We start from the raw sequence: 25,595 nt of genomic DNA on the forward strand, positions 1-25,595 counted from the left end.
CTCTGAAACTCGCAGGAAGAGAAGGAAGCCAGAGCTCATTCAGTCAAAGCAGAAGCCACATCCAGAGAAGAAAGAGTTTGCTTGAAGATAATTTTCTTTGATTAGTAAGAATTACCATTGCAAAACATTTGTTTTTTCAGTAATTGTTTCACCTGACATTTTGCCACTCTATGTGTGTGTGTATATATACATATAAAAATAAATTAGAAGAAATAGACTATTCATTTGTGCTATTTGTTTATACACATGACATGGGAATAGTTTCTGTCATGCTGTTGTAGCTTAGGAGTGATCCACGGATGGGGTTTTCTGGAGAGCAGCATTTACCCATGAAGAACTGGCACAGCTCTACTGTCGTCCTGAACCTCGCCAGCCAGGAGACATTGCTAATCTAGGTGCATTTTCAGGAAAACAATTTGGGGCTTCCCTTTACATCTGGGGGGAATGGGTTTTGTTCTAACCTCAAAGCGGAAGTTTGTTTGTGAACATCTGGGAGCTCCATGCATGGGAGAATTGGCGCCTGTGCTTCAAACCTGCTGATAGCTGTTGTTTGTTTAGCTGTTGTCTGAGCATGTGAACTTGGAGCTGTTTGCTTCATAGAGGTGGCTGAGTGAAACAAACAGTGAAGTATGTATAGAAATTAAGCTTCAGTGCTGAGACCGTGTTAATTTTTCACAAAGAAAAGTGCTCCGCTCAAGTGGTGCGATGGGGTATTTCTTGTGTTGCGTTTATGTTCCAGTTCCAGTAATTGTCTGCACTGTTGTTGTAAGGGCTAATATTAAGTACAATTTTCTGTGAATACCATAGCTTCTGCAATGGAAATGTTTTACTGGACAGCGTACTTAACAATTTATCATTTCACCTGCTATTAAAATCATATGAGAAAAAATGAATTGTTTTACGATAGCAATGTTAACCAGCAGTGCTACTGAAAAGAGTAACAAAATAACTACCTGTGTCTGATATGCTAAGGGGAATGTGGTCAGACAGCAATGTTGAGTTGAAACCAATATGTTTAACAGAAAACTTTAAATACAACAAGCATTTTGCATTTTTAAATAATTTTTTCTTTGTTTACGTAGAGTTGTTTACATTCCCTGGAAGAGTGAAATGCATTTAACCAACAATGTGTCTCTTCTGTCTTAGATTACAGAAGTTTGTGGAGCCAAGCGCGTGGGTTATTTTGGTCCTGCTCAATTTTATATTGCTTTGAAGTTAATTGCGGCAGCGCAGTCGGGGTTCCCAGTACGGATTGAGAGCATTAAGAATGGTAAGTAGCAAATTTTGCTTGCAGCGCTATGTGCTTGTTTTTCACTTTCTTTAATGTTTGTCAGCTCTCCGTGGTGGTAAACGTTTCTTGTAGTGTGCCTATGAAACAATTGTACTTTGAGGAGCAGAGAAAGAGTAGAAGGTAATGTTGCATTCTCTAAGTGACTGGTAGAAAATTGTAATGAATTTACATGTATAGCAAAGCTGAGATGACATCCCCTCCTGGAAGAGGCATTACCAAAGGAATGGCATGAATGACAGCTGATCAGTGTTAGGGATGCATTTCTCTCTCACCTTCAGCCTCTAATCTTGACAGCTGTGCAGAGTGGGAGCTGAGAGCTGCTTTGCATAGAGGCATGTTGCAGGGGGCATGGGTAGGTCAGGGCTCCCTCTGTGCAGGGCAGCTTGCAAGACTCATCTGTTTTAGCAAACAATCCTGCTGAAATAAATGGGTAATGGTGACAAAATCATAATGCTTCGTATCAGTAGGTATGAAAACGTCATTTAAAACAGCTTTGTTCTTCCAATGAATTGACAGTAATATTGAATGTACCATTTTTGATGGACAAAAATGCTTCTTAAAAGAGGCTTCTCAAACTCAAGTGATGAAGAGAGAAAGCCAGGTCCCTTTTAGCTGCGAAACCTTGATAGCGACTAAATGGAAGAAACTCGATGTTCTTGCCTTGGTGATGCATGCTCTGCCTTGCTGATTGCCTTCTCCGCCTCAGCAGGGCTCAGGCTTCAAAACACGTGGCTTTGTGCTTGGGCTTGAGCCTGAACAGGCTTGAACCCTTGGCTCCCATATCCCAGGCGGGCGTTCGAACCATGCCGTGAGGCCTTGCTCTGGGCAAGAGTGCTTGCCACCATCCCACTGAAAGCAGCGATGCAACTGGCCATGAGATCAGAGATGAGGTAGGAAAGGCAGGACCTACCCATAGCCTCACAATCGGGTCACTGCTCCCAGCACAGTTTCTGCTCTGCTGTGCCTGCAAAGGACAGGGAAATGTAAAATTCACCTATGTTACAAGGCACAGGGACGGGGTTCCCAGGTCTGCCCCATCCTGGGGGGGGGAAGCTGGGCTGGCAAGCACGTGCAGGTCATGGGAGCTGCGCTCCCATGGTGCAGAGCTCCCGACCGAGTGGAGGGGATGAGATGCAGCCGGCACGGTTCGGTTTGGTGCCTTGCTGGCAAAGGAGTTTAAACCAGGGGTGAAGCGGGGCGGCCTGGATTTGTCAGTTTTCCTTACAGACAGCTTGCACGCTCTCTCTTGCATTGCTGTCCTTTCTAAGGATGTTAATTTGAAAAAAAACAAAAACCACCAAACAACAAAATCCAACAAACTAAATAGAAACCTGAACTAAGTGAGATTTACTGTGTATGTTTTACACGTCTGGCATCTGCAGATAATGCACAAATTTGAGTGAAGAAGGGTACTTGCAGTCCTTGTATTGATATCCTGTTTGCTTACTGAAATACTTCCAGTGTTAATTACGTTTTCTCTTGAAATGTATGAGTGCCTTTAGAGTGGGGTAAGTAACATGCACCAAACTCCAACTGATTTCTTTTTCTTCCTGGTAGTAGCTGTAGGTGTAAATGATTACAGAGGAGCTTTGCTCAGTTTTCAGCATTCTGTTAATTTTAGTTATATTGATCTTTCAGGGTGACTGTGCACAAAAATAAATGGTGTTTCTTCAAAATAATCGTGAATTGTCTTAAAGAGTGACAAAGTGTCACTCTTCTGCTCTGCAGAGCAGATGCAACATGGGACCTTTTGACACGGTCGTCTCACCAGGCCTTGGCATGATCTCTGAACCCTACCATTTTTAATTTGTTCCTTTTATGATGGCAGTGTTGAGGATACTGTGATCCTGACTGATTAATTCATCAGTCCCACAGTTCCTGTGGGAAACTGTTCTTTTCATTACAGACAATGTTTTCAAGGCAGGAAATGAATTTGCTGCTTGCTTTAATAATGTGCACAAGGCTTATTTCTTTCTCTTTGCATGGAGAGATTGTATATTAGGCTAGTGAATGTAGCTTTGTGTAACATTCACATTTTTATTAGGACATAAAATAATCACGGGGTGCTACACTTAGAAACATTACAAAATATAAATAGTAGTCTTTTACAGATAAACTTTTACAAGATGATACTGCTTAAAGTACTTTTAATGTTCTGTTGTCTCAATTGAATTTTTCTCTCTTTTAATGAAGAATTGCCTCTGCCGCGGTTTATGGCGCTGAAAAATGACAGCGAAGTACGCTATGGGACTCCAGGAGAACTCCATGGAGTTAAATTTCAGGTTCCACATGCAAGTTTGGAAAAAAATTCCTACAAAAGAACAGATGAAGGGGATAAACAGGTAACAGCCTTGTCTCCTTCAGGCCAATATGTTGTTATGCATCCTCCTTTTGGGTCCAGCCCTGTAAATGATTACGCTCACATGGGCTTACTCAGTTTTGCAGTACTAGACAGGAGATGAACTCCTGACGTGCAAATAATCCCCATCGGGGCTGTGCTCTGATTTTGATGCATCCCAGTTGCATGCCTGAAGGGAATTTCTCTATATAAGCTTGTATAAAGCTGTCAGCCCTGTAATATTCTGTGTAAATTCTTTCAGTGTTGGCCTCCTACTTAGTCCAGCGCTGTTTCTTGGAGAGGACTAGGGGAGGAGCAGCAAAAAGAAATGTCTGTGAAACAGAACAGGAAAGTGAGCGATTTCTCATGGCTAGTGTGATCCTTAGTCACTACAGAAATATTCAGTTGGAGAAGAGGTGTTGAATCACGAGCCACTATTTCTGGGTGGGATAAGGCCACCAGGTTTTCTTCCATTCTGATCTCCCCCAGGAGTAGTCGAGAAGAAATCTGCTTTTCTTTTGTCCTTAGTGAAACATTGTCCCAGCATCTGTTGTTCTGAGTTGCCAAATCAATAAAGTTGTCTAAGGGAGATTTGTATTACCTGTGTTTAGGAGAGTTGAGAGCGCTTATTCAGATACGAGCGGCTTCACAGCATAACCTTGATTTGCATCATTTTCCCCAGGCCTGACGCCACCTCTTCTGGTACTATATTAGGTCATGTTGTAAATGCCTGGTGGCAAGTGCTTTATCTTCCCATAACATGCACACGCATTTATCACATGGTGCGTTGGCATGAGTAACGGCGTTCCCAGCCTGAGGTCAACCGTCAGGAATGAGCTGATGACAGGGCACACGAGTGGAATAACAGGATGAGGAAGAAGAGCATGTATGCCTGTGTGTACTGACACTGAAGCAGAACGCTGCCCTCAAACCCCTGGCTCCATCTGGGTTATCTGTGATGTGTTGTTTTTCTCTTTATACAGTAAACTGTTTCAGGATCACATCCTCTTCTTAAACAATCTGTAAGTCAACGTAAAGAGAATGCTGTAGGATAGATACCCAGTAACACCTACAAATCCACAGAGTGCTTAAAATACCAGTTCGGAGATTTATTTTAATTTCTTGTAAGTGTTTTATATGAAAAATGCTCTCCCACAAAGAATGCACTCACCCTAACTAAATGTGTTATGTAAATTCAAAGATACCCACTCACATTAAGTATTTTACATAATACTTCTTCAGGCATCTTTTGGAAGTAAAATACCTTAAGCTATTCATTGTAAAGCTTTGCTATGGCATTGCCATGCTTTGCCCCTAGAACGCTCAATACCAAATTCTGTCTTTACCAACTTTTGTTTTTTAAGAAGCCTTTTCTTGGAAATAAAGGGCCTCAGAAAACGACAGCGTTTGTCTTTTCTTTGTCCGTCATGCTATGTGCATTCATATGGCCATGCAGGATTACTTGGTTGTTTTGCTGTCGTCTCAGAATTCCATTTTGTGTTGGTGTGTTTTTGAAATAGGAACCCAAGTCTCCACCAGTATCTCCAATCTGCTCACCTCCGGCTTCTCCGTCTACTTACCAGAGAATACCCTTAAGTTATGGATATGGTAAATCAAGAAGTGGGCTGGAGCAGCAGCATGGAGGTAGGATAAAAATTGGGATGTGCACATTGTATTAAATTCTTTCTTTTTTTTCTTCTCGGAAGCATCCAAAGGTCAAATGCAACTGACAATCAGCCTAATTTAATTAGACCTGTATTTTGGAAAACGATTCAATAATCTAATTTTATTTTGATTGTTCAGTCCTGTTCACTTTCTGGTAAATTAGTTAGATTTGTGTGTCACTGCTCACAGATAAATGCTAATACCTAATCTCTGGCAAGACTATGTGCAATATATCCCCATGACAGAGTGTTTTTGAGTAGTTTCAGAGTGCGTGATGCTTTTGGTTTCATTAAAGGGGAAGAAAAGCCCACTCCTGATTTCAATAGCTGCTATATTAGTTTTCAGACTGGCAGTGAACCTTCCCTTGCAGGAAAGGATAATAATCTCTCTGGTTTTGTGATGGAAATAACAATAGGACATGAATATAAAAACAGTCCCACAATGTAACTTAGGCAGCACAGATGAAAATAAGGCACTACGTAGATGCTCTGTCCTTGATCTTGTTGCCATTAGAGGAGGTGGCAAAACATTCTGATTTTAGTATAAGGGTGGTGGAGCAGAAGCCAGTTTTACCAAGGCTTTACAAGCTCCTGTTAATAGTAAGGTGCCTGTGCTCTCTGAATTGCAACATCTGGTGACCAAAATGGTGGCAATAGTAGGCATTGGTCTATACCATCCCTCCTGCTTTCAGTTAGTGTGTTTGCAATGAGTGAGGAGTGCTAGTCCTTTAGCTGTTGTCCTCCTTTACAAATGAGTGAAAAAAATAAGAGCTGTTACAAGGTTTTGAAACTCAGTACAGCCATGATAAGAATGTGTTCGACACTACCAAGTGGTCTTCATGTGAAAATCATACCAGTACTGAGTCACAGGTGCTCATGTGCTGGCTCTTTGTTCAGAGATGGGATTTTTCCCCACCCTTGGCATAACTGATCAAAACAGTGATGGTAGACTTCTGAAGTAAGCAACACTAGCGAGGTTGTCTTCTGGTACAACACATGTTCTGCTCCAGTGAAGGAGGCGTGTGGCAGATAGCCCACGCCCTGAAGAGCCGGGCAGGAGGCGGCCGTCGGGAGCAGTGTTACCAGTCATGTGCTCTGCTGTTTTCTGGGGCTCTGCCCCAGATCTGTCTGTGCTCTTGGGGGGGTATTTTGAGTGTGTGGGTTTGTGGTTTTTTTTTTTTCCTCTGAATTTGGTTGCAATCGTAACTTCAGTGAAATTTCTCATGAAGTCTGCAGCTGTGCAAAGGGAGTAGAGGCAGCAGCGTCCAATCCAGCTGTTGGCTTCTTCTAAAATTAATTATTTAACTGCTTGAATTTTTAAGGTGATAAAATCCTAGAAGTGTAGAACACTGTAGTTATTTCCCAGAAAGCAATGAGGGTTAAAGTAAGGGCATGGAGTTTTTCAACATGGCACTAGATGCCTTTCTGGAGGAAATCCTTCAGCCAAATGAGTTCTCAGGGGCAGCAAGCGGGCAACGTTTTATGGCCCATGCTGTACCAACTGCCAGGCTCAGTGACCTAGGGGTTCTTCCCAGCCTTTCAGATTAGGACCCTTCCAGTTTTCTGAAGAGCATTCGAAAAGGTAGGTCTGAAAACCACTGTGTTACTGTACGCGCAGCAGGCGCTTAGTGCCACCGCGCTGAGCTGGGTGGGCTGCTGTGCACTGCCAGTCTGACCCTGGAACTGGAGAGCATGTCTTCAAGGGCAGCCATTCACACTGCAACCATGACTATATACTCTTTTCTTGATAGTTTTGGAAGTTTTACTTGGTAGCAAACACATAGCAGGGTGGCCTTGTGCTTAAACCTCCACTCCAAGGGCGTCTGTATGTTTCCCAGCTTCCTTCCTGTGTTTTTTTTTCTGAAGTTAGAAGGTACTTGTACAGGTGTAAAAATAGATACCAATACAGGGTATTTCCTACTCAGGAAAGCAAGGGAGTTAGGGGTCTGATTTTTAAGGTCTTCCTGAGCTCACAAATTTTAAGATTTCTTGGTCTCACATTTCATCAAGAGTCTTTTAAGTCCTGTCTATCTAATGCAGACTGTCTTTGTAGTGATACATTTTAAATAGGCTGGCAGCAGAAGTTTTCAGCTCTGTAAGAGTTTGCAAGTGAGTTGCCTTTGTGTTTGCATACTTGACCTATTTTTAAAACGTTGTTCTTAAACTTGCTGTTACGTCACAGCTTACTATGTTCGCTGCAGTGGAATGTAAGTGACTTATTTTAGCAAAAGAAGAAGTAATTGTTACTTTTCTTTACTAACTTTACTCCAAATAATGTGAAGTGGTGAGTCATGTATTTTGATTTTCAACAGAAATTAGGGAAGGGGGAAGAAGAGTATATGGAACACCAGTGATTTACTGTTTGATAGCATTGACAAAGCATATTTTTTTACAGCTCAGTTGAACTATTTCTTATTTGTAATGCATTCTTGTGCTATATATGGCTATAAGTATATAAAATGTATAAATATATAAACAGGCTGTACAAATACGTATTTCAACATGATGAACAATGATTTCTGTTACCTAGTAATATGTAACTGACAGTTTCTATCAGTAATTTCTGAAGAAGAATGGTGTAATGTGAAAGACGAGTATGTGGCTGGAATTTTGTTGCAGAAGACAAAACAGACTTCAATACTAGGTTCACTTGGTAGATGCTTGACAAAATGGACTTTGATACTGTGATAGTAGGTTCACAAGCTAGATTCTTGACCTTGTGGTATTTAGTTATTTCCTTTGGCCTAGTAGAAGCTTTTTTGTTATCCTTTCATTTATATACTTTATTTAAATGTCTGTAGCTCCTTATGAAGTCAGACACTCTACTCACCAGCCAGATGGATCATCATCAGGGAATTATGGAGCCAAACCTGCACTTGCCTGTTCAACTCTTAATCGGGTAATGAATTGCATGTTTTTCTTTAGTAGTACTACCAATAAAACAATAGAGAAATTAAAAAAAAAAAAAAAGGCAGAAGAATTCTCACTTCAAAAATAAAAAGTGTTCTCCATGGTGTTTTTAGACTAGAGGCTGAAGCGTGCTTTTTTAGTACATGGATAAAAAAAAACAACCAAAGCTGATGGGAAGGAGAAATTAAAATAAATAATCCACCTCGTTAAATTGCTGAAGCTAAGTAGAATGAGGAGCACCAAATAGCATAGATAGGAAACTAGACTGAGAATCTTCAGTTCAACAGTAGAAAAAAAATTGAGGTTATCCTAGCAAAAGTAAAACATTTTCATTTAAAATATATAAGGTCTCACAGAGACTCCTGCTTGATTTAGAATGCCACCTGTGACACATGCACAGAATTTATGGCCTAATACTCTACGTATTGTTTTTTCACCCCAGTTGATTAAATCGCATCTCAAACAGAGTAAATGAATTTCTGGATCTTTGTTTGCTTTTATGAGATGGGTCCTATGTTTTCCTGCTGGTTGCAAAAGCAGATCTTGCCAGTATTCCAGTATGCCTGCTGTGCACTGACTATGCAAACAGGTAGTTTGCCCTATGGAAGGACAAAGCTCTCCTGAGGGAGAGCTTTTCCTAAATAAGTAAGACTCAAAGACTCTGTACATTTTCCCTAGTGCTTAGCACCCCACACCCATAATAAAATGTCACCTGAGCCTCAGGAAAAGATCTGCAGGTAGTGTCACATAATTTGTGCGAACTTGAAATGAAATTGGGTGCATTTGTGTAGCACTTTGAAATTAAAATTAATTTACAGCTTTATGATGTTGCCTGTTTCGGGGATCATTTGATGTATTTCAGAACCGGCATTTTGCATTTGATTCTTAGGAAATGGACAGGTATGTCAGAGAAAGGGTTGTGGAGCTGGTTGGAGCCTGATTATTGTTCATTCTTGCCATCCCTCTTTAGGAGTGTTGTCATCAAGGCTTAAATCTTGAATACTAAGTCATACCAGTTTAACAAAGGCAGTAATTGTACCGGCAGCCCTCTGGTAGACACCACCACCCAACCTCCCATAAACAAGTCAATCAGAAAGCAAAGACATAAATGGATAAAATGTCCTTCTCCAGAATATCCTTTTTCCTGAAGGAGAATTTTTACCTAAACCATGGGAAGTGACAGAAGATCAAGGAGGTCTGTAGGGGTTTGCATGTCTCCCTGGCTCAGCATAAGGTGTGCAGAGTTACCTGGGTGTGCTGAGGGTCCAGAAGCGGTATACCTCTGTAGTTACAGCACCACTCCTAGACTAAATACATAGTTTCCCAAAAGAGCTAAATTTTCATGCACAGTGCTGCATGAAGGTCCTTCACTGGTTCCATCCATTTCAGGCGTACAGTGTGCAGTTCAAAGTTGTAATGCATGGCAGCCAAAATGAATCCCAAAATGAATCCAGAGGTATAGGGTATGACTTGGACTTTCTTTTTTGCAGTCAGCAGTAGTAAGATTTCCTTTTTCTTTCAGCTTCAGTCATGTAAACTTCCTTTAATTGCCTGGTCAAAGATACCTAATATTAGCTTTAACAGATAAGTAGTGGGATGGTAATCAGGGTGGCCATTTCTGCTTCACATCTTTTTGAAATGCATGTCTGCTAATAGAGGAGAGTGAATCTGGTTTCTTGAGGTGGCCAGTGCCCAGCTTGGCCCTTCTGGCCCCCCGTCTGCAGCCGGTGCCAGTAGCCCTCCCTTCAGTCTCTTTCAGCGGAGCGGGAGCAGCAGGACGGCAGTGCCCACTACTCGGATGACCCTTGGAGAATAACGGAGGAGCAGCGAGACTACTACATCAATCAGTTCCGGTCCCTGCAGCCCGACCTGAACTCCTTTATTTCAGGTAATTTTTACCAAACACTGTGCATGTCAAGTAGAGGGACCAGGCTGAGAGGTATGAAGTGTTAAGTAGATAAATCAGTTCTTTTTTCTCTCTGGAGTGAGTTTATGAGAAAGAGTTGATTGCATTTTGTTTTTAAAGGCAGATAACTCAAAGAGCAAACCAATACTATGGGCATCACGTTTTTTCCTAAATATCCTGATTTTAGGAAAATAATGGCATCTAAGAGAGAAATGTTGCGATTCAGTAAAAATGAAAATGAGCTCTCACTCTGAGGGACTGTATTTGTGGATCACACCTGCAGTGTATATTGAGCTGAAAAAACCCTTAGTGTTGTGCTTGCTTTCCCAGCAGAAATGTGGTAGCTTCCATGTGATGAAACTGAAGCATACAGTTAACTGTCCTCTGTGGTCAAGCCTGAGCATTTATGGCTCTGAGGGACTGAGATTTTGACCTTCAGGTGATTAAAAGCAAATCGTGGAGAGCGCACATATGGTAAAAGTATTGTTAACAGCATACTGAGATTGCATTTCCATCCTGAATGGGAGGATCAGGCTGCTCATGAGAGGAGTCACTGCAGGTACAGACAGTTGGTCTGGCAAGGAAGATGTCACAGCTTTTAAACTGAGGCAGTTTTACTGAGCCCTGCTGTATTACTGGGATTCAGAAGGCTTGGATCCAGTCAAAAGTTTAAATAAATTACCTGCTGCTGACAGAAATTAGTGCTTCACCAGTTCTTTGCCTCAGTTAAGTTTTCTTCATATAATTTGCTTGAAAGAGAAAATGGTTGTTCAACAATATTGTATTTCCTCACAGACTTATAGATGTCTGTAACTGTGCATGTAAGTATATGTGCATATACAGCCTCTCAGGTAGCTGTGCATTTTCCTTTATGTTGAGAAAGATTCTCAGGCAGTCCTTGCCTGTTTATTGCTGTTTATAAACGATGAATTTGAGCTTCCAAAACATCCTAAAACAATTAAGCTGTAGAAATCCTTGCTGCGGGGTGATACAGATGGTAGAGGTTTGTCCATGTTTAAGAAGTTATTTGAGAAATTTGTGTTTGAAAAATCTGTCAGAAGTTATTGAATATTTAAGTGGTACCCCTGGTTGAGAAGGTTCCTGAATCGCAGGTGGTCAGGGGTTGGGGGGTATTCTAGAGCTACGTTATATTATCATGTGGCTTTGGCACGGTCACATAGTCCTCTCTTGGCATCCAGTGTTGGAGAGGACATGCTGCGCTAGGTGAGGCTTGGACTTGCCCCAGTTACAGCTTTTCTTATGCCCTGCAGTGGGTGGCCTGACCTGAGTGCGCAAGGGGAAGAGTGGTATAGACCTTAGAAGTCTCTGCTTTACATTGCCTTACATTTTGTAAGCCTATATCCAGGAAGGGTTTCCAGGGTACAGGGAACTTGTGCTACCCCTATAGTCTGTGTGTATGGGATGGTGGAATAATGAATTTACTAGCTAGGAGAAGAATGAGAAGGGCTTTTGTGGCAGGGTGAGTGAGAATGCCTGGAACAGGACAGTAGCTATGTGCTATCTGAATCTCCTGGGTTTTTTCTTGTTTTTTCATAACATTTGAGCCACTGCAGGGAAAATTCACGGGTGAAGCAGCGTCTTGGGAGAGCAGTGCAGATGCTACAGCCCTGTACTGCCATACACGTGGCTTCCGGGTGAAGCAGAGCCTTTTGCGTCTGTTATTTCGTCACTGGTGACATACTAATTATGCTGGTTAGAATCACTAGTACTGAAGCGTGTTTTCCTTTATTTATTTTTCCCATATGGAGGCAATGGGTAAATGAGGTCAACAGCTCTGTCTGGCTTTCTCTGTCACTTATTCACCAAGAGACAAACGGTCCAACAGCTATATTAGCATCCAGTTAATCTGAGCGTCTCTTGGACGTAAAGTAACCAGCTGCTTCTGGCGCGGCAGCCCTGGCCAAGGGTAAATAATTGGAGAATTAATTTCCAGTGGTTGATAAGGCACGGTTTCCCAACAGGTTCCGTGGCAAAGAACTTCTTCACAAAATCAAAGCTGCCCATCCCAGAGCTTTCTCACATTTGGTAAGTACTGTAATAGCATTGGGGATGTGTATCCTCTTTTTTTAAAAGATGCTTAATTCAAGAGTTCTTGTTAAATTTTGAAAAGTGCCTTCAATTATAAATACTGCTCTTATCTCCAGAATCACTTTCAGGCCCAAGCAGCAGGGTGCTCATTGATCTTCCTGACACGCTTGTTTTCTGGAGAGATGTTTGCCTACTCAGCAGGACTGGGAAGGTTTGAACAGCAATAAAACTGAGAGCTGTTCTTAAGTATGCTGTAAGCAGCATCATTAGCTCAAGGAACTGACAGTTTTCATGAAATGACACAGAGAAGCACCTCTGGAATGTTTTAGATGTGTTGCTGGTTTTATGTTTCTGGCCATGTTTTGTCAGAGGAGGCCTCATTAATGCCTAATTTTTAGTGAGTACAACTACATAATTCATCAGTGCTTTTCTAATGAACCAGTACACTTAGTTTTAATGAGCTTATCTAGAAACAATTGTGGATGGAACTGTACATGATAAAATTTGACAAGGATTCTATTATATTATCATAAACAACATGGTGCTTTGTAATTCAGTGTCATCCTTGCATCTTGGATAGGAAGGCAAACAGTTTTAAACGTTTATCAGAAGTGCTGATACAGGTTTTACTTTTATATATGCTTTTATGAAGAGAGATGAGAAGAAAAGCTTGCAAAAGCCTAAAGATCTGTCAGGGTCAAAGAATATGTTTGGAATCTTTTCAAAGCGAATTGTCAGTTGTGAAAATAAAAAAAAAAAAACCCTGAAGAAACATTGTGTTGGAGGAAGTGAATAGTAGAATTTAAATTTAAGATTACTTAAGAAGAATGGATTCACCCAATATGTTAACAAAACGCTTTTTATTTCTATTGCTGACACACGTTGTTCTGTGTGCAAAATTTAAAGAAAGGTATTCCTTTCTAGCAGATAATTATAATTTTGTGATGATGGGATTTATCAGGTTGTGTTACTGTGTTAAACACATGGGATTTTTCAGTCTTTGTCATTATAACCTCAACAGCTTGAAAAATGCTCATTATTTTCAAAGAGTAGGAAGTTATATGTTTATTTGTTTTAGTCTGTGTGCTCGTGATAAAATATGACTCAATTCTTGCAAAGAGTCAATTTATAAAATTGAATTCTTGAATTTCTGAAGTCCAGTTTTAGTGTTTGAGAAGCATCCTAGAATTGGAAAGAGAACACTTTAGTGAGAAGTTAACATTTAAACTTGTCAAGAGCATTAATTTAGCTCTTTTATTGAGGCTAGTCAATGGTGCTAATTAAATATTTGCTGAAATCCATTTTTAACTTTTTCTGCTTGAAGTGGTTTAAGATCCTGCATGGATTGGCCAAAATTGACGAAAAGTTAATTTCTCTCTTGGAAGTACAGGATATGTATTTCATATTATAATATATACATGCCATCATATTGTATGGTGTGATGTATAACAAAAAATGTTCTTTATTTAAAAAGAAAAAGGCAACAAATCAGTATTAGAAAACTAGCTTCATCTTCCCCGAGACAAATGTACAAGTTAAGATCCAGTGCAAATGACAGAGATGCTTGTCTTGTATTAGAATATTCCTTCTGAAAGTTGCATTTCTGTCTCCCCCATGATTGCACATGTATGTTTCCCTGTGGGAACAGCTTGGAAAACGTGTGCCTGTTGTACCTGCAGGGAGCTGAGCGACGTAGATTGTGACGGGGCACTGACACTCCCGGAGTTTTGTGCCGCTTTCCACCTTGTGGTTGCAAGGAAGAATGGTTATCAGCTGCCGGAGACACTGCCGGAGACGCTGCTGCCTGAGTACCTTCAAGCAGGTAATGTCCCTGCGGCAGGTCGTGCTCCTGTTGCCATCTCAGGAACCCAGTGTGCATGTAGGACAGGTTTCATTTTCCATCCTGCAGGTAGGGTGGGGTTCTATGCTGTGAAATGGCTCTCCGGTTGCTTTTTAACACATGCATTTTTAATTGTGCTTACGAGGCGATTCCTGAAGAAGTGATGTATAAAAGCACAAAATAGCGATGCAAAGTGTAGCAGTTACTTGCTTCTTAGTGTTTGCGTCTTTGCTCCACTGTGCTTCGGGTGCCATTATAGCTAAAGTGGCAGATGATTACCTGTAGCAAAGATAATCCAACAAGACGTATATGGCGTTTAACTCTTTTGATGATTTTCCCTTATGTACCTGTCTCTTGAAGATATGTTGAAAATGATACTGGACTGCTTTAGAACTTAATATGGTAATATATTTTGTTGGAAGCAGTTACCGGTTGTACCAAAGGTTGAATTTTTTTGTAATTCATTTTATGTAATACACAGATTCTTTTATAAGTAATTTGTGGTAACAACGGGGGGGATTACAACAGTTTGTGTAGCACAAGGATAAATTAATCCAAAATACAACATACCTCAGTTACAATGTGCAATGAGAGACCTGCCCTTTCATTTGTTCTCTTCAGTTATGTCTCTTGTAAGTATAAATTAAGATTGAAATATATACTGTTCCACCTAAAAAATGTGCATGTCTTTCTAGGGCAAGGAGGATTAATCACAGATGATAATTACAGTGCTATGGGATAATATTTAAGACATAATAAAATCTCCATTAAATTTGATGACACTGAATATATTAAAAGACAGGAAAAGAGCAAATCAAGCTGTAGTTAGGAAAATTAAATGTTCACCCCATATCAGATTTGTGAAGTAATTTCTGGTGGAGTCATGTTCCTCATAATCCGCTATCTTCATATCCAAGGGCAGAAGCTCCCATAAAACCTGCACCTCCAAGTCTTCATCACTTTTAGTCTCTCTAATTACATTCCCTTGTCATAATTACAGCTGCCCTTTTCCCTCCAGGACCACCACTTTGTTCACTACTCTCTGCCTGTTCTCATCATAAATTAGCTTGTAAGCTCCTCCATACAGGTTCTGGTTGGTGTGTCTTCGCATTAAGCCTTTTTGGGTAAAACTGCAACAGAAATAACCATCTCTAGTGTAGTAGGAGATCAGTATGTCAATGGGAAGAAAAGCATGGTAAGCTGTGGTTGATCCCTGGGAGTCCTCTTTTTCCCAAATTTGTCCCTTTCAGCACTGGGGTCCTTACCATTTTCTTAGATGATTATTGTTTCATGGAGTTGCACGCAACCAAGTGTTTCAAGCTGATCTATGTGGAAGAGGTGAAACGACTAATTGTTTGTTGTGGGCTCTCTAAACACCTCAGCTAATATGCTAATTCTGGTTAGCTTGAGGGTCTGAAAACTGCTGCCTAGTCAGGATTCAGAAAATCTGTGTTTTGAAAGACTTACATTAATAAAAAGCAGAACATCTCATGTGATCCATGAATCACAAGAAATCATAGAGCCCTGGTTGTATCAACTTCTGAAATGAAAGCATTGATAAGTAAGCCAGTGCCTCATACACTTACCTAAAATGTCAAAAGAAATTTTCAAAGGAAACTTTTTGTTTTCATCTTTTCATAATTTGAGTTCTGTGAAACTTAGTTCTTTTTTTAGGTTGGTTTTTTTTTTTTTTTTTCTGGGCTTGTTAGGAACCCAATAAAGATTACTGGAAACTGGTTTTCATTAAGTTATGTTAGTTTCAGAATGAAGCAGAATTTGGTTCAGGTGAAATATTTGCATCTGATAAGAGTGTTGAAGCTTCAAATAAAGTGACTTGGAGTGTGAGACAGAGCATTTAAGAATGAATTAATCTTGCTAGTTTTATGGCTTGTTCTATAAACTACAAGTGCAGGGCCAAATGCTGTCCTGGCACAGTTCCGTTGACAATTTGACCCACCATCTTCTTTTCTGAAAGTTTTTATTAAAACTAATTTACAGAATCTGTAAAGCTATTTGCCCTGTATGCAACCCACTGTATTGTAAATTATGACAGACTTGCAAGAGCTTAATTTATTCAGATAAACTAGATGCTAGCCTGAAACTAGAAATTTGACATGAGAGCTGGTTATTCTGCCTTTCAATATATTGATCTTAAAGAAAAGCTGTTTGCCAGCTGTTAAGACATATTTATCTCAGAGGAACTAATCCCAGAGTGATATCAGCAGAAGGGCCTGAGCTTGTGGAATAGAAATGAGGTTCTTGTGAATATTCCTGTGAGAAGTTAGAGTTGATTTTTTTTTTTCCTTTTTTGTTCCCCTGCTCTCAATGCTGTTTAGTTAAAGATGGTATATGCTGCAGCATCTATTGTGTTTAGTATCCTTGCTTTTTGCTGGCCTTCAATTTTAGTGTATACTGTAGATTCTACCATACTTTTCAGTATTCAAGATGCCAAAAATTAGAGTTGAAGGTTTGGTAAGTACCTTTAACATTCCTAAGTCAGCAAGGTATAAACTATAAGGCCAACTACGTTGATACTGGTCTGTGAGGAGGAAAAATGCAAATAAATGGTTGGGTTTTGGCAGTTAATGTTTACTAAAAATCATTTCTCAAAAATGTCACAATTATTTCTATAACAGAAATTAACATGTTATCCCTTTCATGACATTGAATTATTCAAAATACAAGACAGAAAGGTTTTCCTCATGGTGTTTGTCATCCGTGGCTTATAGATCAGTTCTGATATGTAGAAATGAAGGGCAAAATGATGCTGGAACAGGTTTTTAAGAAGTGTGTATTAACCAAAAACTTGACATGTCTCTGTTTTGCTTTTTTTTTTTTTTCTTTCTTTTTCTTTCCCGTGCAGCTTCTTTGAAGCCCATGCGTGACTGCACACTATTTGATTCTTTTTCTGAGTTGTTGCCAGGCAGTCAGCAGACTCGGGACTTCAGTCGGACGGAGGTAAGAAGGCGTAAGCAGGGTAGTTACCTTGTAGAGTGCAGAGGCACAGCCCAGCTTCACAATGACTGTGGTATGCATAGCAGCAGAGCTGCGAGTCTTTGAGAGGACTTCAGCAGTCTCTAAGTGTACCATTAAGCCATCTCAACCCCCTCTCTCAGCAATTCGTTCAGTGTGTGGAAAGGACTGACAGGTTTTTCCGAAGATATTCCCACGTAACAGTTCACAGCAGTCGTTGAGAGACTTAGCTGTTCGTATCCCACTGGGCTGCATTTGTCCCTCCAGCATTGGGAGCCAACGATGAGGGGCAGAGCCCGTGCTGTAGGAGGGGTGGTGGCACAAGGACAAGGCTCAGGTGAAATCTCTCTGGAATTGGAATTGGTCGAAAATGTCAGGCTTTGGGCGCAGACCTTGTTCTAGTCAGGCACTCCTGACCGAGTAGCGCTTGAGTGTTTCTTCCATTTACAGTGCTCCATTTCCACACTCGCCCCCCCTGAATTTTGATGATGAGAAGAAAAATGTCTTATCTTGTCCTGATTCCTCGTACTTTGCTTCTTTGGAGACTGAAACTATACCAGACTCTGTACAGTATGGTGATGTATAGTTCCAATGTAGGTGATTCAGTCCCCGTTTTATTATCCAGCCTTTTCATAGTCTAAGGAACTACCATCTAAGGGTCTAGGTAGTAATTGTAAGGAGCTGGGAGGAGCGTTTTGAGGGAAGAATGGAGATCCGTTGTAGCAATATCACAACAGATACCAGCCTTGTAATGGAAGACTGTTGCAAGGAAAACTAAATTAAGGGGAAGAGTTTATCACTTAGATTAAAACCAGAAACTTTAAAGATCCTGTAAAGCTGAACTAACCGTGGCCACTGAGTTGTGGCTGGATACTGCAACTCTGAATAACTATGCTATGGGATTTAAAGGTTTAGTATTTAAGGTAGTGAATCAAATGGCAGACTAACTGCAAGAACAGGCTTTCAGCTGTGAATTGTTAAGACTCTGAAAATTGCTGCGGGTTGCTGCTGCGAATGAATAGAAGGTTCTTCTGACACAGCTTCCAAGTTAAAGAGTAATGGCATGTCATGCCAGCTCAGCAAGGCTCTTCTCCAGTTATTTCCTCCCTATGCCTTGTTATGGGAAGTTTCTGAGTCAGAACCCAGCTCTTCCCTCATCAAATTCAGCTCAGTAGTGGCACCACCAAAGACTCTTCTTAAGCTGCTATGGAGTGCTATGTTCACTTTGGGCAATGCTGCAGCCAGTGCTTTAAGCATCTAGTTTATCTTCTGGAACTGTTAAAATATATGTGGTCTCCCCAGTACTCTCCCTGGGTGGTATTGCTGTTTGTACAGCAGCTTGGCCAAAGTACGGCAGTCATACTGGGTTTTGAAAGCAGCGCTGCTGTCCTGGTAGTGCAGGCTGCCGGTCCGTTGGCAGCATAGGCAGGTCCTTTACCGTAGCAGAACAGCCTTGTCCCTCTTGCATGCAGCCTTATTTTGGGAGGGTGGTGTGCTGGGGGCTGCGAGATTGTGCCATGGGCCGTGCTGCGCTAGGAGTTCTTCATTGTGCAGTCGTGTGGCAAAGCTCAACAGTCCCTTGATAGTCTGCCTCATAGTGTATATATAAGTGTGTATTGGTTTGCAATTTAAACAAGCATAAGAGGCAAAATTCAAGGCGATTTGCATTGAAAACTCTTTCGCTGATGTCAGCATGTGTATGTACATATATATGTAACTCCATTTCCAGACTGCAGTAAGAGTCAACTGAGTATTTGAGTTAACTCACTGCATCAGCTTAAGATACTGGTTTTCAGAGAGCGTTATTTGTCTTCTGCTAAAAAACTGTCACGTCCCTGTTTGGATGTTTCTTTGTCGGTAGGCAAGACCCCTGAGCGTCAGCTTCTCTCTTTCACTTGCACTTTCATATGCATATACAAATACACATGCATATATATAAAAAGATATAGAAATAATGTGTAATTAAATTGTATTAAAATATAAATAAATATATAATTATGTATCTTTTATACACATAATTAAAAGCTTCAGTTTATGTAACTTCTTGACTTCAGGATCTACTTCAGTATCTCCGTGGTCTAGGGAGCCCTTGTTTTTGTTAGGATACTGGCTTTGCAAGTGATTACCCAGATATTCAAAGTGGTCTTCAGTCATTGCAGAGTTGTGTGGGAGTTTGCTCTTTAGCAGCGCAGCCTTTAGGACTGTGAGATTAGAACGTTCTGTTATATATTTCAGAAAGCTCAGAAATCTTGCTTTCAGAGTCATCTTGTGTTTCTTAGAAATAAAATGTCATTCCAGTAACCTAACCAATACAGTTTTATAATCTTATGAAATGTCTGGTTTTTAGGCTCTTCTTGTTTGTGGTCCTTGAATGTATGTGCAGAGTAAGGATAAATCTAGAAGGAGATGATTTCCTAAGCAGTTAAATTTTATGGTTTTTTGCTTTTTAGATTTTTCTGCTGCAGTGGAGATGATAGTAGTAGGAATATTATAGTAATAATTTAGTACTAATTAAATAGCTGTAGAGGGTGTACAGCACAAAATGTAAAAAACCCAAACAAGCAACAAACCTCCCTCCCATTTTATGTTTAATTTTTAAATTGATTTTCAGCAGTTAAGCTTTCAGACCTCCTCTGCCTTATCTCTGTGCTCTCCTCCTTGAGACATTCTCACCATAACTGCCAATAACTTGTAGATTACTGGGCTGCCTTTGTAGTCAGATAACGTTTTTGGGGGAACAGCTGGATCTTCTGCTCCTTTCCTAGGTTCTGCAGGGTGGCAGGGTGTTCTGCAAAATCAGCGGGTTTTTTATGGCTAGGTTGAAAACGAAGAAGAATCTGCAGCATGGTTGCCTGCTGGCTAAGCACAGGTAGTGTTTCCTGACTATATCACAATTGTTTGACTGGTTTTGCTCCATTTCTTCACTGTCTGGGTCCTAGACATGCAGGACAAAGCTCTCAATTAGTTTGTTTCAGGGCCGTGTTATTTTGGTCCTCTGTTATCCAAGATGAATGGACTATAAAGTCTCTTCTCAAAACTGATTTGAGAATTATTTTGACTTGATTTTTTTTTTTTTGTTCAACTGATGTTTTTACGTTCAAAATTAATATACTGAATGAGTATCATTTGGAAGGTCAGTAATTCATCTCCCATTCATCTCCCTCAGTGCAGTAATTCACTGTTGCAATTTAATTTGTAGCTGGGCTACTTGAGGAAATATAGTTTAGATACTTGATCACTACATTAAAAATATTATATTATCAATGCAGTCATTTATGCATTATCTCCATGTCTTTGTCTCTTTCCACCTATAATCCATTCAGGCTGTTTAATTTAAATTCAGAAGACCGTTTTTACTGTGACTGGTGAACTACAGTACTGCAATACAATGGAAAGAGTTCTTGAATGCATCCATAAAGAAAATAATGCCAGAAGACAGGTCACCTGAATGCTAGGCTTGGATAAACTTACAAAACACACAAAGATGGCTGATGTTATGCTCGAGAATGACAAGGGTGACTGCTTTCTGTTAACCAAGGAGGTTTTGTCTTCCTGGTTTTTTTTCCTCAAGTTTTTGTCTCTCACTCTGGTTCTGGTCTTTTTTTTTTTGTTTTTTCCCCCCTCTCCGTTCCTTTGGCTCTTCTCCACAGGCCTTTCTCACTGCCAAAAGTTTAAAGATAAAACATGAGATTTCGAACTACAGAGCAACGCCAGCCAGTCATTTTATGCATAAACTCCCTCAGAAATGTCATGCTCACAGTTAATTGAAATTTGTGAGAGTCGTTCCATCAATTCAAGCATGCACTGAATTAGGTCTTTAGCCTGATGCTCTTTACTTTAGAGTGTCAGGGCTAGCTATGGATGTGAAGTGTTTTGTTCATACATTTTCAGAGTCCCCAAGCCATGTTTTTGCTGTGTGTTGCTTCCTCGGAAGCATTGAGGAATCCCACATGCAACTTTATAAAACAGATCTTATAGCCATTTACTCTGGACTTGGCCTTCTTAAATTACTGACCTGAGGTTTTTGGTTTTGTTTTGGTTTTTTAATGTCTAAGAAATCTATGTTTCTGAATTATTTTTTTTAGGCCCAATGGATTTCAGGCCATTTTTAGGTCCAATCTCTTCCATGCTCCCGGGGGAAAAAACCAGCATCGCTTAATATTTAGAGATGCTTGGGGTTTCTGACGTTTGCTTTATTGTTGTTTTCATTGCAGAGTGTATCCTTGTTCTTATAGATAATGGAGGTAGAATTTGTTCCTGGTTCCTTCTTGTGAGCTATGCAGCAGAAGTTACAAGAACAACAAATGCCTATAAGTCGCTGCTGAAATAAAGGAAAGTTAAGGAATAAGACTGGGGAGAAGTTCTCTCTTTTCCCATCAGATGCCTGAATGGGCCTCCAACAGACATGATAATGAAGTTTGTTTTTCCCATCTCAATGACTGCATGTTGAAAGAAAAGAGCAAAGCAAGGATCAGCCACCTCAGCCAGAATACTTTAAATGCAGAACTACTGGGCTCTGCAGTAGGGCTGGAGTTTCGGCTAGAGAGGCTGTTGGAGACTTGACTCTCGTGAAGGGGCTGGAGAAGGTTTCCTCAACCCTAATACAGCTGTTACACCCAAAGAGAAAAGAAAACACAAAATAACATTGCTCTGCTGTGAGAAGTCTCTCCTTGCGTATAGTCCTTAGCTCCTTGTGATTCGCTGTTGAAGTGCTTCTCTAACTAATTTCAGGTGTGGAACTGCTGTACCTTGAAAAGCAGAGTTATATTGTCTTTCCGTAGGTCCTCTATGCTTTATCTGACAAAGCAAATCGTGGTGCAGGAGAGAATATCACCTTTATTTGTGTTGATCTGTATTCTTAAATATTTGACTGTGGAAACGTGTGAGCTATACCAGTCAGTATAATAAATAAATCTTCTTTCTTTAAGAAGACATCAGCTGAAGAGGTACCTGATAACTCTGCCCTGTTACAAGATGGAAAGAAAGATGACAAACAAGGTATTCGAATAACTTTTTTTTTTTTTCCATTATGGGTTAAATTCTGTGTGGTTTTTAGTAATCCCATATATTTGCTGACAGAAGCAATGGTATGTTTAATTTCTAAGCTGGTTATGTGTTGCTGTAGATTATAAAGAGACAACTCATTGGCAGCAGCTGAGTTAAAGACAAATAAATGGATGGGTTTGCTTCAAAATTAGTTCTATTATCAGGAATTTTGTGAGAGTAAAGACTACATTGTGCCAAATTTTGGATTTCCCTTTTTGCAGGAAATAGCAACACTTCAAAATTAGTTTTTATTCCTATTTAAAAAAAACCCACTATATTTTCTTGCAAAACAAAAGTTTTGGACAAAATGGATCAAAAATACTTGATTCATTTATTTCACTTGAAATCCATCAGCAGCAAGTCCTGTGAAATTTAAGTGATCTTTTTCTTTTTCCACTCAGTAACTTCTAGGGCTTCCAGAATCAGCACTGGATCATCACACATTCATTCCCTTTTATATTCCCTGTTCCCAACCTTTCAGGCTCACACCTGCTGTCCCTCAGCTGTGGAAACAAAACAGGTGTACATATTTTGTTGCCTGATTCTCAGAGCTGTGGATTATACATTAATTTAAAAAAAAAAAAATCTTGACCTCCCAGCTGTCCACATGTTAAGGTTGCGTCAGAGCTGTGAGACCAGGTAGTCCACATTCCTGAATCACCTTCCACACTCAGGTGTGAACCGAGTTTGGCAGATTGCCAGCGTCCCTGGTTCAAAGAAAGGTGGTCAGAGTTGACCCGTGTTTGTAAAACATTTTGACAAGTCAGCATGTTCCAAGAAATGAATGTTTTGTTGACAAGGTTTGTTTTGTTGTAAAATTCATAATGAACCAGAGCAGGACTTGAACCTTGAAGGTTATTGCTTTGAAATGTCTAGGGAAGATTTACTTTTTACTAAGAGAGTTCTTTTTCTTCCCTGTTTCGGTGAAGAACTTGTGCTTTGCTTTTTGTAGCTGACGTTAAGTCAGATGGGAAGCTGTTTTGGTACATGCAGTCCTTCAGGGCTGAAGGTTTGCTGTATTTATGACACAGTTTCCTACCTTTTCAGCCAAAGAACAAATGCTCTTGTTCTACCATTTATTGCTGTTCTGACAAATGTAAGAGTAGGTCGCTCTCCTGACTGAGGAGATCTCCCCAGAAGTCAAGAACCTGTAGTTCAGGACTGTAGAAGCAAATTTTCCTGCATTTTCAAAACTATGCAAGTAAACTAGCTCCACTCTGTCAGGTTATAATATAGTTAAATGTGGAAGATAATGTAAATAGAACTAGATCACGGGAACCAGACCTCTCCCACATGTTTTATTTGATAAAGGCAGATGGAGATGAGAGACTTCATTCCAAGCGGTCACTTATAATACTGTGTATTACAGTACATTAAAATATGCTATAGTGCATTAAGAACGCCTTAAGAAAGTCATTAATAAAGGATGCGTAGACATCAGTGGAAGGGGAATAAGCACAAAGATTGGGATTTCCTAAATTTTAACCTCAGCTCTGTCAGTGCCGTATGATGTTCCCTGGGGCAGGGTGGTGAGGTTTCAAGTGCCAGAAGCAGCCAGTCTTTCGTGTGCCCTGGCTTTCCAGGTCCGTAACTTGGGAGACGTGAGTCCCAGCTCTGCCAGGTGTCACCAGCTGCTGTCTCTATGAGAGCACTACATCTCTGAAACAGCAGTTGTTCTTTGTTTTTAGGCATTCAAACCCCCAAATTCTCAAAACTTGAGATTATTTGGCAATTTGGGCATAGGCTTTTCTGTTCTTGACTTTTGTGCTCTGAGAAACTGTTACTTTTTTGAGTGCTTGGATGTTCTGAGGATATTTGGCTACTTTTCTTTTCAAGTATGTTTGGTGTTATTAGATGTTCTAACTAATACCAGTTTAGATGCTCCTTTCTCAGAGCTGATACCTGTAGATTTTACCTGCACGTACTTAAAGTAATTCTCATTGTTTTGGTTTTTTTATTAAGCTCTTAAAGTAAGCACTGCTCTCAAAACGATACCAAAGGAATTTCAGCACTTGACTGTGAAAACAGGTAAGAAGAAAAAACTTTCATGTGTTACTTCCGTTAGAATTTCAGTCAAATATTTTTATATCACAGATTTATATCGAATTTCAGTCAAATATTTTTATATCACGGTAATCAGATTAGTGCAATTTGATTAATTTTTTTCAGATCCTTTGGCTCTCATACCATTTTACTACTGAAATTAGCTTTTACCTCATAATGACTACTACTTACAAAATAAATATTAATGACTCCTTCAGGTTGTCAAAAGGTTTTCTTGCTTTCTTTCCGTCATTGTTAGTGTATGTGTTCTTCACGTGTGTGAAATGTTTTTAACATAGCATTTTTTAAGGAGTCTGAAGTTCTTCTGTGCTACAAACAAGATGCAAGAGCATGAATATTGTACCTCTTGATAAAACATCTTCTAAAGTATAGAATCACTGTGTAATGTTTCAGTAACTATTCTGAAATGGCCTGTTTCTTTGAAAAAACTGAGCTTTCATATTTTCTGTCAAGGAGTTTAGGGGTAGATAGCCTTTTGGAAACACAGACCTTGAGGCACTTAGAGCACTGACGCAAGGTTTTGATTCAGGGGGTGTTTCTTTGTTGAAACCACCCCTGATTTTTCTCTCTCCAACTGCAACATACACTCCTTGTTCCTATCATACTGGAAAATGTTATTTCTGGAATAGCATATGTCAAAATTACTTAGTTGCTCCAGAAACTTCCCATGCATTCAGTTCCATTCATCAGACCTCCCCTGCTTCCCTTGCGTCTTTGTTAATCTCTTTCCTAGAGTGGTAAGAGTGTTTGCAAGCCCTCCCTGGTCCCAGTCAAGCTAAAATCTGGACTTGCTTTCTTTTCCTTTTGCATAAATGTTTTTACTCATGAAGATATCCTTGATTAAGAAAACTGACCCCACATGTCTGTCATAGCAGTTTTGTCTTATAGCTCGATTTATTCATGCCTGCTCAACAGCTGCATGCCTCATTTCCCAACTCTTTCTTTCCTGGCTTCTGCCCAAACACTTGGCAGCTGCCAGATTTTCTATCTTCAGCTCCTATTCTCAAATGATTGCTGCTTCTCCTTCACACACACACACTCTTACACTTCCCTCTCAGGGGGAGAGGAGGGTGGTTGCAAGACTTTCAGTTCTGTTCTCCTCCCCCCTGGTTTTGCCCAGGAGCACCCCAGGGAGTTTTGGTTTCGGTTCAGCAATTCCATCTTCAGTACGCTTAGGAAAAAAACCTACTGTCACCTGCACATCTCCATTGCCACCGACCTCTCTTCCCCATGTCCTTCATGTCCTAGTCAGGGAGGTCTTCCCAATGCTGCTGTGCTCCTCCGGCAGCATTGCTATGTGTGTATACCAAGGGAGACGGTGGCAGAATTTCACCCCGTTGTCATGAGTCCTGTCACTTTAGGGGTTTCACCTTTGCAGTCCTGCACATTGAGGGTTTGAGTGAGCACGTTCTTAGGTTGCATGATACGATTGATGTTAGAAGGAAAAATGTTTAGCTATCCAGTGGATTAGATAGAGCACAGTAATTGAGTGGTTATTTCAGAATTGGTCACTG

General features: G+C 40.3%; 1 protein-coding gene across 1 annotated transcript in view; it reads left to right on the forward strand.

The window, feature by feature from the left end:
- Window positions 1-25,595, forward strand: part of REPS2 (RALBP1 associated Eps domain containing 2) — a 97,664-nt gene that overhangs the window by 35,099 nt on the left and 36,970 nt on the right. The window contains exons 2-11 of the mRNA XM_059823832.1: window positions 1,147-1,270; window positions 3,485-3,633; window positions 5,150-5,273; window positions 8,095-8,192; window positions 9,953-10,091; window positions 12,092-12,155; window positions 13,838-13,980; window positions 16,862-16,956; window positions 21,900-21,969; window positions 23,980-24,045. Coding sequence (XP_059679815.1) covers window positions 1,147-1,270; window positions 3,485-3,633; window positions 5,150-5,273; window positions 8,095-8,192; window positions 9,953-10,091; window positions 12,092-12,155; window positions 13,838-13,980; window positions 16,862-16,956; window positions 21,900-21,969; window positions 23,980-24,045 — 1,072 coding nt within the window. The remainder of the gene's footprint in view (window positions 1-1,146; window positions 1,271-3,484; window positions 3,634-5,149; window positions 5,274-8,094; window positions 8,193-9,952; window positions 10,092-12,091; window positions 12,156-13,837; window positions 13,981-16,861; window positions 16,957-21,899; window positions 21,970-23,979; window positions 24,046-25,595) is intronic.

Source organism: Gavia stellata, chromosome 1 (assembly GCF_030936135.1).
Source record: "Gavia stellata isolate bGavSte3 chromosome 1, bGavSte3.hap2, whole genome shotgun sequence".
Classification (NCBI taxonomy): domain Eukaryota; kingdom Metazoa; phylum Chordata; class Aves; order Gaviiformes; family Gaviidae; genus Gavia; species Gavia stellata.